This window comes from Pristiophorus japonicus, chromosome 14 (genome assembly GCF_044704955.1).
Source record: "Pristiophorus japonicus isolate sPriJap1 chromosome 14, sPriJap1.hap1, whole genome shotgun sequence".
In the NCBI taxonomy this organism is placed as follows: Eukaryota; Metazoa; Chordata; class Chondrichthyes; family Pristiophoridae; genus Pristiophorus; species Pristiophorus japonicus.
Window position 1 is genome coordinate 110497421 of NC_091990.1, and position 17432 is coordinate 110514852.

At 48.4% G+C, this 17432-nt stretch overlaps 1 protein-coding gene across 1 annotated transcript in view; it reads right to left on the reverse strand.

Moving 5' to 3' along the window:
• ppfibp2b (PPFIA binding protein 2b) overlaps positions 1 to 17432 on the reverse strand; it is a 290466-nt gene that overhangs the window by 241018 nt on the left and 32016 nt on the right. The window contains exon 3 of the mRNA XM_070899493.1: positions 9439 to 9653. Coding sequence (XP_070755594.1) covers positions 9439 to 9653 — 215 coding nt within the window. The remainder of the gene's footprint in view (positions 1 to 9438; positions 9654 to 17432) is intronic.

Consider the following 17432-nt stretch of genomic DNA (forward strand, 5'->3'; position numbering starts at 1 on the left):
AAGGCCAATGGTATCTTGGCCTTTATTGCAAAGGGGATGGAGCATTAAAGCAGGGAAGTTTTGCTACAGCTATACAGGGTATTGGTGAAGCCCCACCTGGAATACTGCGTGCAGTTTTGGTTTCCATATTTACGAAAGGCTATTCTTGCTTTGGAGGCAATTCAGAGAGAGTTCACTAGGTTGATTCCGGGATGAGGGGTTCACTTATGAGGAAAGGTTGAGTAAGTTGGGCCTCTACTCATTGGAATTCAGAAGAATGAGAGGTAATCTTATCAAAACGTATAAGGTTATGAGGGGGCTTGACAAGGTGGATGCAGAGAGGATGTTTCCACTGATGGGGGAGACTAGAACTAGAGGGCATGATCTTAGAATAAGGGGCCGCCCATTTAAAACAGAGATGAGGAGAATTTTTTTCTCTTAGAGGGTTGTAAATCTGTTGAATTCGCTGCCTCAGAGCTGTGGAAGTTGGGACATTGAATAAATTTAAGACAGAAAGAGACAGTTTCTTAAACAATAAGGGGATAAGGGGTTATGGGGAGATTGCGGGGAAGTGAAGCTGAGTCCATGATCAGATCAGCTATGATCTTATTGAATGGCAGAGCAGGCTCGAGGGGCCGTACGGTCTACTCCTGTTTCTATTTCTTATGTTCTTATGTAAATCCCACATCTCTGGTACCATTCCAGTAAATCTCCTCTATACCCTCTCCAAGGTCTTCACATCCTTCCTAAAGTCTGGTGCCCAGAATTGGCCACAATACTCGAGCTGGGGCCTAACCTGTGTTTTATAAAGGTTTAGCATAACCTCCTTGCTTTTGGAAGAAAAAAATCAAAGAGCAAGTTATTATTTAAATGGGGAAAGATTGCAAAGTGCCGCAGTACAGCAGGACCTGGGTGTACTTGTGCATGAAACATAAAAGGTTGGTATGCAGGTACAGCAAGTGATCAGGAAGGCCAATGGTATCTTGGCCTTTATTGCAAAGGGGATGGAGTATTAAAGCAGGGAAGTTTTGCTACAGCTGTACAGGGTATTGGTGAAGCCACATCTGGAATACTGTGTGCAGTTTTGGTTTCCATATGCCTCTATTAATAAAATCCAGGATCCCATATGCTTTTTTGGCAGCCTTCTCAACTTGTCCTCCTATCTATAAAATGAAATCCTTGACGTCACTCTATACATTGCCTTGTTGCAATCATTGACATCTTACTCTGGACTATGATTTTGATTTTAGCAGGACAGTGAAATTTGAACATCACGTGTTCGTTCTTCTCCCACATTACATGCACCGCTATATTGGTAAAGGCGGTTTGGCAAGAACCTAAAGTAGGCGTTAGGCCCCTTGCATGTACAAATGAAGGGCTTATTTTAACAACTTATATTTATATAGCATCTTTAACAATGAAACATTCCAAGGCGCTTCACAGGAGTATTAAGAGATAAAAAATTTGACACCGAGCCGCAAAGTAGAAATTAGCGCAGGTGACCAAAGTTTGGTCAAAGAGGTAGGTTTTAAGGAGCGTATTGAAGGAGGAAAGAGAGGTAGAGAGGCGGAGAGGTTTAGGCAGGGAATTCCAGAGCTTAAGGCCTAGGCAACAGGGAATTGTATAAGTACCTGAAGGAAAAATATTTGGAATAATTATTTGCATGCGCAGAAGTGAGAGTTAGGATAAATAGTCTCCACCCCCCCCCTCTCCAGCGCAATTTACATTACCCTTTTCTGGGCATGCGCTGATCCATCCTCCGATCCGTCGACCAAGTTGCCTCCACTGCAGCTCCGAGGCCCGGGCAGCACAGTGCCTCCGATCCATCTGGCCCCAAGAGCGGCGGCGGGTGGCCGAGAAGGGATTGGAAGATAGAGAGGGGAACTGGGGCGAAGAGGGAGAGGGAGAGAGAGAGAGAGAGCACCTGGGGGGTGTGAAGAGAGACACGGGTGGGAGGGGGGATCGGAGGGGAGAGGGGAATCTCAGGGAAGACGGATCACATTCTTACAACGCCCTACAAGGGACATCATTGGAGTGGATGAACAGAAGTCATGACACTGTCACGATTCACTTCATACCAAATAAACCTGTTAACAATCCGTACACAATGCCCCATCTATGGTGGAGGCAAGGTGCATTGCGCTGGGGTAAAGCACTTTGGTTGGGAGAGAGATGTGTTCTTTCTGACTTCTGAAATCAAAATGGATCATGTTACGATGTGCAAAGTTAGGGAGGTTCCATTCACACATTCCAGAGAAACTTCAGGGTGTGACTTATCCTCCAAGGGGACTAATCAGCAATAGGTCATGTGAAAATGGAAAGCCAATCAGAGAAATGGCTGCAATTCAGTTTATACAAATAGACGCATCCAAAAAAATTTGCAGGGCTACGGGGAAAGGGTGGGGGAGTAGGACTAGCTGAGGTGCTCTTACAGAGAGCCGGCATGGGCTCGACGGGTCAAATGGCCTCCTTCTGTGCTGTAACCATTCGATGATTCTATGAACCCTCCTCCTCCTGTCTCCACAGTCTGCACCATTGAGCTTCCCTCCCGGCCGCTCCCCCACTCCCAGAACTGAACCTACTGCCACTGTCGGTGAGGCAAACTGTCCTGGCTGGCCTCCTGCCTTCCCCCCTCCGTAAACCGGAGTCTATCCAAATCTCGGCAGCCCATGTCCTAACTCGCACCAAGTCCCGTTCACCCATCACCCCTGTGCTCGCTGATCTGCATTGGCTCACGGTTAAGCAACACCTCGATTTAAAAATTCTCATCCTGGTTTACCTACCTCTCCCCTCCCTATCTGTAATCTTCTCCAGCTGCACAAATACACCCCACCCCCCGCCCCGAGATGTCTGCGCTCCTCTAATTCTGCCCTCGAGCATCCCTGATTATAATCGCTCAACCATTGGTGGACGTTCCTTCGGTTGCCTGGGACTTAAGCTCTGGAATTCCCGCCATTAATCTCTCCACCTCTCTATAACCTCTCTCTCCTCCTTTAAGACACCCCTTGAACCTACCTATTTGACCAAGTTCTTTCCGAACATCTCCTTATTTGGCTTGGTGTCAAATTTTGTTTCGTAATTGCTCTTGTGAAGGGCCTTGGGATGCTTTACTATATTAAAGGTGCTATATAAATGCAAGTTGTTGTTGTTATAAGTGGACTGACTTCATAGAAACATAGAAAGCTACAGCACAGAAGGAGGCCATTTCGGCCCATCATGTCTGTGCCGGCCGACAAAAAGCCATACGGCCCTCGGTCAGCAGCCTTGAAGGTTACATATAAATCTATGAACAATGGCGGAATTTTCATTTTAGTAAAACGCACGAGCTGCCTGGGAACCCGCGACCAGAAAAAGACTTGCATTTCTATAGCACCTTTCACGAGCACCGGACGTCTCAAAGCGCTCTTCAGCCAATTAAGTACTTTTTGGAGTGTAGTAACGGATGTAATGTAGGAGACGCGGCAGCAAACTTGCGCACAGCAAGCTCCCACAAACAGCAAAGTGATAATGACATAATCTGTTTTTGTGATGTGGATCAAGGGATAAATATTGGCCCCAGGACACCGGGGATAACTCCCCTGCTCTTCTTCGGAATAGTGGCCATGGGATCTTTTATGTCCACCTGAGAGCAAACGGAGCGTCGCTTTAATGTCTCATCTGAAAGACGTCACCTCCGACAGTGCAGCACTCCCTCAGCCTGCAGTGGGACTTGAACCCACAACCTTCTGACAGAGGCGAGCGAGAGTGCCATCCACTGAGCTACAGCTGACAATCGAACAATGTTAATGGGGCCCAATTCCAGCCCAGCCTCGGGCCTCCTGGGTTAGGGCCATTACTGTTGGGAGCGCTGCAGATTATGGAGCTGAAAAGGTGCCACAAACAACTTTCCAAAGTCTTCACGAATGGGCAAAGAAAAAAATAAAATCCAACGTATGTGCCGAGTGTTTTCTGAGCTTGCGGTTGAAGCGATTTATAAAGTCGAGAAGGTGCTTCAACTCTCCATGTGGCCCGTTGCTGTCTCTGACATAGGGGCTCATCCAGAGCAAACATTTGGGAGATTTGTCCCATTCCCAGCACTGACGTCCCTCATCCCAACAAACACACACCATACCATTAAACTGCAACATCGACTGGAGTTTTGGCACCAAGGTTACACAAGACTGTGCTGCAAAGCAATTGAACTCAGCGAAGGTTATGAAACCGAGATGCTCGCTCAGACTGTTACAGAATGCCAGATGGAATGGGACCTCAGGGGATTGAAGGGTAAACACAAGTGTGGTAGAAACGAACAGACAAAATAAACAGAGCCACAGAACCAGCCAGGTCCCGGGTTTAAAAGAAAGAAAAAAAGACATGGATTTATGTCGCGCCTTTCACGACCACATGGCATCTCAAAGCGCTTTACAGCCAATGAAGTACTTTTGGAGTGTCGTCACTTGTAATGTGGGAAACACGGCAGCCAATTTGCGCACAAGCAAGCTCCCACAAACAGCAATGCGATAATGGCCAAATAATGTTGTTTTTTTGTTATGTTGGTTGAGGAATAAATATTGCCCCCAGGACACTCGGGAAGAACTCCCCTGCTCTTCTTCGAAATAGTGCCATGGGATCTTTTATGTCCACCTGAGAGCGCAAACGGGGCCACGGTTTAACATCTCATTCAAAAGACGGCACCTCCAACAGTGCAGCATTCCCTCAGTACTGCCCCTCCGACAGTGCAGCGCTCCCTCAGTACTGCCCCTCCGACAGTGCAGCGCTCCCTCAGTACTGCACTGGGAATGTCAGCCTGGATTGATGTACTCAAGTCCTGGCGGGTGTGTTGCCCACTGAGCCACAGCTGACACTTCTTGTATGGAGTTAACCGTTCAGTTAACAAATTGGATTAAGAAAATTCTCCAAACCTTATAACCGTAGGTACTGCTAACTCTGGTCGGGCGCATTCCTGGAGGTTTCCTGGCGTAACCTCTCGCTGCCAATTGCCCCACCCCCACACTCCTCCACCATTGGTCACCCGACATGTCTATCCTCGTGGAGCTCTGCCTCCCCATAAGTGTAAAGTTACCTGATTGGATGATTCTCGATAGTCAGTCAATCAGCCAATTTTTCTGTCTCCAATATTTTTACAACTAATGAATGAAAGTGCTCAAAGTAAATCAAAAGAAGGTACAATTGTTTTTTTTTTAATAAAAGGCCCCGGTGAATATTCTTCCGGGTTTTACTTGCAGCGGTGTTCCGAAGATTAGGTTTTAATTCCTGAAGTGTCATCTGTGGCTCAGTGGGCACCACCCTCATCTGAGTCAGAAAGTTGTGGGTTCAAGTCCCACTCCAGGGACTTGGGTGCATAATCCTGGCTGGCACTCGCAGTGCAGTGCTGAGGGAATGCCGCACTGTTGGAGGTGCCGTCTTTCGGTTGAGATGATAAACCGTAGCCCCGTCTGGTCATCTATCACATTTCTGTTTATGGCACCTCACTGTGTGCAAATTTCTGCCTTGTTTCCTACATTACAATAGTGACTATACTTCAACAAGTATCCTTCATTGGCTGTAAAGTGCATTGGGATGTCCAGTGGTCGTGAAAGTCGATATAGAAAGTCTTTCTTTGGGGGCTACACCTGGAGGACTGGAAACCCTATTTAACAGCACAGTTAAGCTCCTGTATGAATAGAAGAATCATATAAAATAATTGTATAATGTTGCTTGACATTCTTATGCAGATCTCAGAGGCTTTGTGCCTAGAAACTGTCAGACTTGATGGTTGGATTTGTACAAGACTCTTTGCGAACTCACATCAGGGCTTCAAGCTGCTGAACCAAACTCGGCTGCCAGTGAGCTAACTCGCACGAAATCCCATTCATCTATCACACTTGTGCTCGCTGACCTACATTGGTTACAGCTCGATTTTAAAATTCTCATCCTTGTGCTCAAATCCCTCCATGGCCTCCCTCCTCTGCAACCTCCTCCAGCCCCACAAGCCTTTGAGATCTCCAATTTTTGCCTCATGCACATCCAATTTATAATCGCTCAATCATTGGCGGCTGTGGCTTCAACTGCTGAGGCCCCAAGCTCTGGAATTCCCTCCCTAAACCTCTCCGTCTCGCTACCTCCTCCTTTAAGATGCTCCTCAAAACCTCTTTGACCAAGCTTTTGATCACCTGTCCCTAATATCTCCTGTAGTAATACCTGCCCTCCTGTATAGCTCAGAGACGTGGACCATGTACAGTAGACACCTCAAATCGCTGGACAAATATCACCAACGATGTCTCCGCAAGATCCTACAAATCCCCTGGGAGGACAGACACACCAACATCAGCGTCCTCATCCAGAATAACATCCCTAGCATTGAAGCACTGACCACATTCGATCAGCTCCGCTGAGCAGGCCACATAGTTCAAATGTCAGAAACGAGACTCCCAAAGCAAGTGCTCTATGCGGAGCACCTTCACGGCAAACGAGCCAAAGGTGGGCAGTGGAAACGTTACAAGGACACCCTCAAAGCCTCTCTGATAAAGTGCGACATCCCCACTGACACCTGGGAGTCTCTGGCCAAAGACCGCCCTAAATGGAGAAAGTTCATCCAGGAGGGCGCTGAGCACCTCGAGTCTCAATGCCGAGCGCGCGCAGAAATCAAGTGCAGGCAACGGAAAGAGCGTGCGGATAACCTGGCCCACCTACACTTTCCCTCAGCGACTATCTGTCCCATCTGTGACAGAGTCTGTGGCTCTCGTATTGGACTGTTCGGCCACCAAAGAACTCACTTCAGGAGTGGAGGCAAGTCTTCCTCGATTCTGAGGGACTGCCTAATGATGATGATATCTCCTTACGTGGCTTGGTGTTAAATTTTGTTTGATAATCGCTCCTGTGAAGCGCCTTGGGACGTTTTACTATGTTAAAGGCGCTATATAAATGCAAGCTGTTCTTCTACATTGTCCCGATTTCAATTTAGATTCCAAGAAACCAATATCCAGGAGCTGGATCCCACCAATTACGTCCTTTGATTCTGTGTGACGTCTGAAATCCTGTGAAAAGCTAGGAGTCAGACTGAACATTGTAAATGCCAGGAGCTTGCTCATGGACCCTTGGTCTGAAGTCTGAGTCAACTTCAGGCAATACAAGGACAGCTGTTAGGAGCCAATCTTCAATCTGATGCTGCTGGAAATGAATTTTGTTCTTCTGGGAATACCCAAGCTGGGATTTTCCAACAAGTGCCGAGGGAGCGCCAGCACTGTCGGAGGTGCCGTCTCTCAGATGAGACGTTAAACTAAGGCCCCGTCTGCTCTCTCAGGTTGGTATAGAAGATCCCATGGCACTGTTTCAAAGAAGAGCAGGAGAGTTCTCCCCGGAGTCCTGTGGCCAATATTTATCCCTCAACCCACATTACTAAAAAAAACAGATTATCTGGGTCATTATCACATTGCTGTTTGTGGGAGCTTGCTGTGCGCAAATTGTGCTGCCGCGTTTCCACCATTACAACAGTGACTACACTTCAGAAAGTACTTCATTGGCTGTGAAGTGCCTTGGGATGTCCTGAGGTTGTGAAAGGCGCTATAGAAATGCTAGTTCTTTTTTTCTTCCTTCGAACCACAGAGAATCAAGGTACACATGTGAAGTTTCAATCAATGCCAAACTTGCAAAAATCTAAAGTTGCGAATAGTAAAGGCAATCAGGAGCTGAAATTCCCCCGCGTCCCATCTGCGGGGGTGGTAATCTTCCGGGCCTGGGACGTGGCGCCAACTTCAAATCGCCCCCAAAATCTCGGGGCAATTTCGCCCCAGGCACAACCACCTTCCCTCTGGGCAAAAAAGCAATTGTGCCCTGTTAGCGCCTCCTGGTGGCCATAACGGGGAGCTAAATAAAAAAACAGGCCCCTTAGTGTTCTAATTTAAGATTTAGCCAATTTGCCAACAGCCTCATAATTTAAACTTCCAGGAGTGTGTCAGTGTTTGAGCAGGGCCACAACCAGTGTGTTGATGTTTAGAGGGCACCCACACAGAAAGTGAGAAACACCACTGCGATACAAAAAAAAATCGATCTTGCATATAGAGCACCCCTCATTACCACCAGCCGTCCAAAGTGTTTCACAGCCGATTAATGCTTCTGTCGTTGAATTGTTGTAAAGTAGGAAACGTGGCAGCTAATTTGTGCTCAGCAAGGTCCTACAAAGAGGAGTCAGATAAATTACTCGATAATGTTTTAGTGAGACAAACAGAAAGGGGTGGATTTTCGGTCTTCTGCTACCACGGTTAGCATCCCTGAGGGGTGGCAATGGCGGCGGTAAGCACTTCCAGCACCCTGCCGGGACATTCAGTGCTGGTATCGACAGGGCATTACCGCCCGGGAGAGGCGAGCCGGTGTGCAACGGCCCTGGTTGCGACATCAGCTCGATTTTTGATTGCTGCCCAACCCGTACCGCTCCTGGTGGGACCGCTTGTGAAAGTTGGCGGTTCGATCTGCAGCAGCTGCTGTGAGGGAAGTAATGTCGACCTCAGATAAGTGATTGTTTAAAAAAAAATGTTTGGGGGTGAATTTATGTTGTAGTGGCGTGAGCTATGTATTAGGAATGTGTTCGATGTTTTTTTCCCCAATTGTTCCAGAAGGCCTCTCTGAGCGCTCCCAGGCCGGCTGTTTAGCTCGGGATTTTCCCTTGCTCAGCCGGCCTAGCGCCCTCAGAGAGGTGTGCAATGCCTCCCCCTCCCCTTAGCACTTCGCCCCACACTCAGGGCCCAGCTGATGAATGCTGCGGCAGCAGACACAAACCATTTGCTGGTGCAATATTTACCGCTCCGCTCAGGACTCCGCCCCAACTGAGGCGCGCCCGAATTTACACCCCATAATGCGAATAGAGTTAATGCCCCAGGTTTGGTCTGATGAAAGGTCACCAACCTGAAACGTTAACTCTGTTTCTCTCTTCACAGATGCTGCCTGACCCGCTGAGTATTTCCAGCATTTTCTGTTTTCATTTCAGATTTGCAGCATCCGCGGTATTTTGCCTCAACGTTTTAATGATGTTGGGCGAGGGAAAAATATTGGCCAGGACACCGGGGATAACTTCCCTGGTCCTTCGAAATAGTACACACGGGATCTTTTACACCACCTGAGAGCGCAGACGGGGCCTTGGTTTAACGTCTCATCCGAAAGATGGCACCTCCGACAGTGCAGTGCTCCCTCAGTACTGCACTGTCGTCAGTCTGGATTACATGCTCAAGTCTCTGGAGTGGGACCATGAACCCACGACCTCCGACAGTCCGGCACTCCCTCAGCACTGCACTGAGGGTGTCAGCCTAGATTATGGGGTCACGTGTCCTTGAGTGGGACTTGAACCCACAACCTTCTGACTCAGTGGCGAGAGTGCTGTCCACTGTGCCACGGCTGATGCGAAAGACAAGAGACTCCCTCTGCTACAAACTGTGAGATGCTATTTAAGTGGCATACTTTGTCTCAGTCTACTCTTCGTGTACTTACAGAGAAAACATCCAGCCAGTTAGCCACCGTTTGCGCTGTAGTAGCGGGGATCTGGCTCCGGACTTCCTCCTTCTCCTGCTCACTGCCCAACATTTCCAATCCCATCCGCAAGTCTTCCACAAGCTGCAAGATCTGCAGGGACCTCAGATAGCTGGGTGGGATCGGCGAGGCAATGTCAAAGATCCCATTTGAGTATTCCGCCGCAGCCTTGGAACCTACCGGAGCAAAGCAAAACATACCTTGACGTTAGAATACCGAGTCACCAGTTACCCTTTCAAACCATGAGGCAAAACACACCGCTCACCGGTTGCGGCCGCAGGTACAAATCGTCAACGACAAAGGTTCAGGTCTTCTAAAAAATAATCATTCGCAGGATGTGGGCGTCGCTGGCAGGGCCAGCATTTATTGCCCATCCCTAATCGCCCTTGAGAAGGTGGTGGTGAGCCGCCGCCTTGAACCGCTGCAGTCCGTGTGCTGAAGGTGCTCCCACACAGTGCTGTTAGGGAGGGAGTTCCAGGATTTTGACCCGGCGACGATGAAGGAACGGCGATATATTTCCACGTCAGGATGGTGGGTAACTTGGAGGGGAACGTGGAGGTGATGATGGGCTTGTGTCGGTTGTTAACAGATTTGTAATTTATTGTAAACCATTTGGGAATGAAATGAGGAGAAATTTCTTCACTCAGAGGGTGGTGAAACTTTGGAATTCTTTGCCCCAGAGAGTTGTGGATACTCAGTCGTTGAGTATATTCAAGACGGAGATCGACAGATTTTTAGGCACTATGGCATCGAGGGCAGGAAAGTGGAGTTGAGGTCGAAGATCAGCCATGACCTTATTGAATGGCAGAGCAGGCTCGAGGGGCCAAATGGCCTACTCCTGCTCCCAGTTCTTATGTTCTTAACTCTTGACCTGCACACTGAATGTAACACCTTGGAAGGCATATCATGGATTGGCACAGATGAGCGACACCACTCAGTGGGGACGTGGGGAAGAGTATCAGCATATCACTGGGGTAATTGCTGATGGAGGTTCCGTTAGCTGGGCAGCTGACTCTAAACCCCCGGATCCTGTCCCCAGTGCAGAGGTCAGGTGATCAACATTGCAGAAATCAGAAGGAAATAAATACATTTCCTTATCTGATTTATTTTAAGAACATTTAGTTGTGATTTGTTAGGGACAGGGGTAGGCCATTCAGTCCCTCAAACCTGTTCCGCCATTTTTCTAGATCATCTGTGTGATACATCCTTATGACATCACTAACAAACACACTACACAAGATGGCTCCAATACAGAAAACTATCATGTGACCTTGCCACATGATCCTTAATTATTTACATCAGTAGTTGCATTACCACAATAGACGATTAGATGGAGCAATAGTCCACTCGGCGCAGCTCTATTACAATCTGCACCTCAACTACATCACCAGCTTTAGCTCCACATCCCTCGATACCCTTACCCAACAAAGATCCAGCAATCGCAGTCTTGAAAGCTCCAATTGACCCCCAGCATCCACAGCCTTTTTGGGGGCAAGAGTTCCAGATTCCCACTACCCTTTGTGTGAAGAAATGCTTCCTGACATCACCCCTGAACGGCCTGGCTCGAATTTTAGGATTACATAAGATAAGAAATAGGAGCAGGAGTAGGCCATTTGGCCCCTCAAGCCTGCTCCGCCATTCAATGAGATCATGGCTGATCTTCTACCTCAACTCCACTTTCCTGCACTGTCCCCATATCCCCTGATTCCCTTAGTATCCAAAACTCTATCCATTTCTGTTTTGAATATACTCAAAGACTGAGCCTCCACAGCCCTCTGGGGTAGAGAATTCCCAAGATTTACTACCAGCTGAGTGAAGAAGTTTCTCCTCATCTCAGTCCTAAATGGCTGCCCCCTTATTCCTCCTGATTCTGGATTCCTGCCCCGAGAGGAAATAGTTTCTCCATGTCCACTCTATCGAATCCCTTAATCATTTAAACACCTCGATTAGATCACCTCTCAACCTCCTAAACTCGAGGGAACACAAGCCGAGTCGATGAAACCTGTCATCACAATCTAACCCTTTCAGCCCCAGCAGCGCCATTCTGGTGTCAACCTTTCTTTCCTGAGGTGCAGTGCCCAAAACTGAACACAGTGCTGTTGTGGCACAGAATTTTCAGGTGTGACAGAGCGCCGGATATGTCTGAGAAGATCACATGTGGCCTGGTTGTGTCAGAGAGTGGCCTGGCTATTTTGATGTCAATATTCAGAATCCGGCCCTTGGAGATGGAGATTTATACATATATAGCACCCTCTTGTAACAAAAACTTGTTCTCCTCCCACCTTTTTACATAGAATTACATCAAATATACAGCTCAGAAACAGGCCATTCGGCCTCACTGGTCCATGCTGGTTTATGCTCCACACAAGCCTCCTCCCATCCAAAAGATCCCATGGTACTATTTTGAAGAAGAGCAGGGGAGTTATCCCCAGTGTCCTGGCCAATACTTTTCCCTCAATGAACAAAACTAATATGTCCTTACTATACAGTATAAATGCACACGAGGCCCATACTTGAGAGAAGGTCACTCTGTGACCAGTTACCTTTATTACCAAGACCTCAAGAGACAGACGGTGGGTGGAGCTTCCCCTTTTATACCAGAAAGTCCAGGTTAGGAGTGTCTCCCACAAGTTCGCCCCCTGTGGTCAGTGTTCTCAAGGTATACAACTTAGGTCAGCTTATACATGTGTTACAATGACAGTTGAATACATGACATCACCTCCCCACTAAAGTGTTATTGGGATCACAGGTTAAGTCTCTCTGGTGGTTTATGCTCCCTTGTAGAGCACCTGAGTTGGGGCTCCGGTTGTTGGGCGCTGGCCTGAGTGTCTGCTGTTTACGGTGCCTCAGGCCTGTCCGGACTGCCCACAGTCTCTCCTCCACTTGGTTCTGGTGTTCGGACACCTGTGGTGGAGTAAACTCCACGTCGTGTTCTTCCTCTGCTTCTTCTATGGGGTTGCTGAACCTCCTTTTAGTTTGATCCACATGTTTGAAGCAGATTTGTTCATTGGTAAGTTTAACTACCAAAACCCTATTCCCCTCTTTGGTAATCACAGTGCCTGCAAGTCATTTGGGCCCTGCAGCATAATTAAGGACAAAAACAGGGTCATCGCGCCCTCGTATTCCCGTCATGGTAGTCACATTGTGACTGATGCCTGCTCTCAACAATTTTTTTCATAGTAGGGTGTATAAGGGAGAACCTGGTTTTGAGCATCCTTTTCATTAGCAGCTCTGCAGGTGGAACCCCTGTGAGCGAGTGTGGCCAGGATCTATTGGCCAACAGGAGGCGTGATAAGCAGCTTTGTAGGGAAGCCCCTTGGATTCTGAGCATCCCTTGTTTGATTATCTGCACTGCTCGTTCCACCTGGCCATTTGAGGCCGGCTTGAACGGTGCCGTTCTGACATGCCATGAAGTCCTGGAATTCAGTGCTTGTGAAGCACGGGCCATTGTCGCTGACCAAGACGTCCGGTAGACCATGGGCAGCGAACATTGCCCGTAGACTTTCTACCGTGGCAGAGGATGTGCTTGAATTTGATCCATTTGGAGTAGGCGTCTACTACAACCAAAAACATTTTTCCCATGAAAGGACCTGCGTGGTCCACATGGATGCGTGACCATGGCTTGGCGGGCCAGGACCAGGGGCTAAGGGGGGGCTTCCCTGGGTGCGTTGCCCAGCTGAGCATACGTTTTGCACCTGCGAACACAAAGTTCCAGATCTGCATCTATCCCTGGCCACCAAACGTGTGACCTGGCAATTGCCTTCATCATGACAATGCCCAGGTGCTCATTCTGAAGTTCTCTGATAAACACCTCTCTGCTCTTCTGGGGCATGATTACTCGGTTTCCTCACAGTAGGCAATCGGCCTGAATCGAGAGTTCATCCTTGCGCCTATGAAACAGTTTAAACTCCTCAGGACATGCCCCGTACGTGGCTGCCCAGTCCCCATTCAGGACACAATTCTTAACTAAAGACAGTAGCGGGTCTTTATTTGTCCAGACTTTAATCTGACGGGCTGTTACAGGTGAGCCTTCGCTTTTGAAAGCTTCAACAGCCATGACCATCTCAGCACCATGCTCAGTTGCCCCCTCAGTGGTGGCTAGTGTTAGCCTGCTCAGTGCATCGGCGCAGTTTTCAGTGCCCGGTCTGTGCCGAATTGTGTAGTCATAGGCGGCTAACGTAAGTGCCCACCTCTGTATGCGGGCCGATGCATTCGCATTTATGGCCTTGTTGTTGGCCAAAAGGGACGTTAGGGGTTTATGATCTGTCTCCAGCTCAAATTTCCTGCCAAACAGGTACTGGTGCATTTTTTTTTTACTGCATATACACATGCTAGCGCTTCCTTTTCTACTATCCCGTTGCCCCTTCTGCCCGGGACAGACTTCTGGAGGCATAAGCTATCGGCTGTAACTGACCATTGGCATTCACATGCTGCAACACACACCCGACCCCATAGGACGATGCATCACACGTTAAAACTAGTTTCATGCACGGGTCATATAACGTTAACAGTTTGTTGGAGCATAACAAATTGCGTGCTCTATCAAAAACCCTTTCCTGGCTGTCCCCCCAGACCCAATCACGACCTTTGCGTAGGAGCTCGTGTAGTGGCTTTAACAGCGTGCTCAATTTGGGAAGAAAGTTGCCAAAATAGTTCAGGAGCCCCAGGAACGAACGCAGCTCCGTCGTGTTACGGGGTCTGGATGCTCTCTGGATCGCTTCTGTAGATCTGATCCCGTCTGCTGCTACCCTCCTCCCCAGGAATTCTACCTCTGGAGCTAAGAAGATGCACTTCGCCTTTTTCAGTTGCAGCCCTACCCAGTCCAGTCTGCATAGCACCTCCTCCAGGATATGGAGGTGTTCTTCAGTATCGCGACCCGTGATGAGGATGTCATCTTGAAAAACCACAGTCCTTGGAATCGATTTGAGGAGGCTTTCCATATTTCGCTGAAAGATCGCGGCGGCCGAACGAATCCCAAACAGACATCTGTTATACTCAAACAACCCCTTGTGTATCATAGAAACATAGAAACATAGAAACTAGGTGCAGGAGCAGGCCATTCAGCCCTTCTAGCCTGCACCGCCATTCAATGAGTTCATGGCTGAACATGAAACTTCAGTATCCCCTTCCTGCTTTCTCGCCATACCCCTTGATCCCCCAAGTAGTAAGGACTTCATCTAACTCCCTTTTGAATATATTTAGTGAATTGGCCTCAACTACTTTCTGTGGTAGAGAATTCCACAGGTTCACCACTCTCTGGGTGAAGAAGTTTCTCCTCATTTCGGTCCTAAATGGCTTACCCCTTATCCTTAGACTGTGACCCCTGGTTCTGGACTTCCCCAACATTGGGAACATTCTTCCTGCATCTAACCTGTCTAAACCCGTCAGAATTTTAAACGTTTCTATGAGGTCCTCTCTCATTCTTCTGAACTCCAGTGAATACAAGCCCAGTTGATCCAGTCTTTCTTGATAGGTCAGTCCCACCATCCTGGGAATCAGTCTGGTGAATCTTCGCTGCACTCCCTCAATAGCAAGAATGTCCTTCCTCAAGTTAGGAGACCAAAACTGTACACAATACTCCAGGTGTGGCCTCACCAAGGCCCTGTACAACTGTAGCAACACCTCCCTGCCCCTGTACTCAAATCCCCTCGCTATGAAGGCCAACATGCCATTTGCTTTCTTAACCGCCTGCTGTACCTGCATGCCAACCTTCAATGACTGATGTACAATGACACCCAGGTCTTGTTGCACCTCCCCTTTTCCTAATCTGTCACCATTCAGATAATAGTCTGTCTCTCTGTTTTTACCACCAAAGTGGATAACCTCACATTTATCCACATTATACTTCATCTGCCATTCATTTGCCCACTCCTAACCTATCCAAGTCACTCTGCAGCCTCATAGCATCCTCCTCGCAGCTCACACTGCCACCCAACTTAGTGTCATCCGCAAATTTGGAGATACTACATTTAATCCCCTCGTCTAAATCATTAATGTACAATGTAAACAGCTGGGGCCCCAGCACAGAACCTTGCGGTACCCCACTAGTCACTGCCTGCCATTCTGAAAAGTACCCATTTACTCCTACTCTTTGCTTCCTGTCTGACAACCAGTTCTCAATCCACGTCAGCACACTACCCCCAATCCCATGTGCTTTAACTATCGTGATGGTGGTCAGTTTCTTCGACTCACTCGCCAGCTCCTGGGTCATGTAAGCTGAGATCAGGTCCAATTTTGAAAAAAGTTTGCCACCGGATGGTGTCGCAAAGAGGTCCTCGCTCTCGGTAGCGGGTACTGGTCTTGGAGTGACACCCGATTGATGGTGGCCTTGTAATCGCCACATATCCTGACCGACCTATCCACCTTGAGCACCGGCATGATCGGGCTTGCCCAGTCATTGAATTCGACTGGCGAGATGATGCCTTCCCTCAGCAGGCGGTCCAATTCGCATTCTATCTTTTTCCTTGTGGTGTACTGGCCTGGTGTCCGGGTTTATGTGAATCACTAACTTGGTCCCCATGAAAGTGCCAATGCCAGGTTGCAATAGTGAGTCAAATTTGTCCAGGACCTGTGAGCATGATACTCGCTCCACAGAAGAAATTGCATTGACATCGCCCCATTTCCAGTTCATGACAGCAAGCCAACTCCTCCCCAGTAGTGCGGGACCGTCCCCTGGGACAATACAGAGTGGCAATCTGTTCTCCGAATCTTTGTGAGTCACGACTACCGTGGCGCTGCCTAGCACCGAAATGATCTCCTTTGTATATGTCCGTAGCAGTGCGTCAATCGTCAATAATTTTGGCCTCCTGGCCTTGGACACCCACAACTTTTCGAACTGTTTGATACTCATCAGGGACTGGCTGCCCCCGTGTCCAGCTCCATTAATACTGGGATGCCATTGAGGAGCACTTTCATCATTATCGGTGGTGTCCTGATATATGAACTGTATATGTGCTCCACATGAACTCGCTGAACTTCAGCTTCCAGCGATTTCCCCCAATATTCATTTAGCCTCGTAGGACTTACATCGGGCCCGTCCTCCTCGTACATCAACTTGGCTGCAGGCTTCCTGCACATAGGCGCCAAGTGACTGCTGACATTGCAGTTTCTGCAGGTATATTGCTGATATACACCTCCAGCATGTGCTAGAGACCCCATTGTTAGAAACAAAAGGTCCATTACCAGTCGATCGTCTCTGACTGTCTCTGTAACTGTCCTTAAGCGCACCATTAACAGGTGTTGATGGCCCCATTATTGGCCGCATTGTCCATTGCGATGGCATGAATCGCCGTTCAGCTAGCCATTCATTGTCTCTGTTGAATTCCCCCTTTGGGTTCGACTGCATGGTGGGGCATGTCCGATTGCCCTTGCCTGCCTAGAGAACTGTGTGCCGTGTTAACAATGTTGACTCTCTGGTCGTTTGCCGCATTTAAGCCAAGATTTTTGCCATAAATCATTCTGGTCTCTTCCTCCCGAGATAATTGTCTGGGTTATCAGAGCCGCCGCTTCCAAGGTCAAGTTTTTGGTCTCAATCAGTTTCCTGAAAATCCCAGCGTGCCCGATGCCCTCAATAAAAAAGTCTCGCAGCATCTCCGCTCTGCATGCATCTGGGAACTTACACAGTCTCGCCAGTTGCTGGAGATCTGCCACGAAGTCTGGAACGCTTTGCCCTTCTCGCCGCCGGTGCGTGTAAAACCGGTGTCTCGCCATGTGCATGCTGCTCGCCAGTTTAAGGTGTTCCCCAATCAACTTACTGAGCTCTTCGAACGTCTTGTCCGCCGGCTTCTCTGGTACTAGAAGGTCCTTCATCAAAGAGTAGGTTCTGGATCCATAAACTGTCAGGAGATGAGCCCTGCGTTTGTCGGTCGAATCCTGTCCCAACCATTCCTTAGTGACAAAACTTTGTTGTAGTCTCTCAATAAAGTCATCCCAATCATTACCAACACAGTACCTCT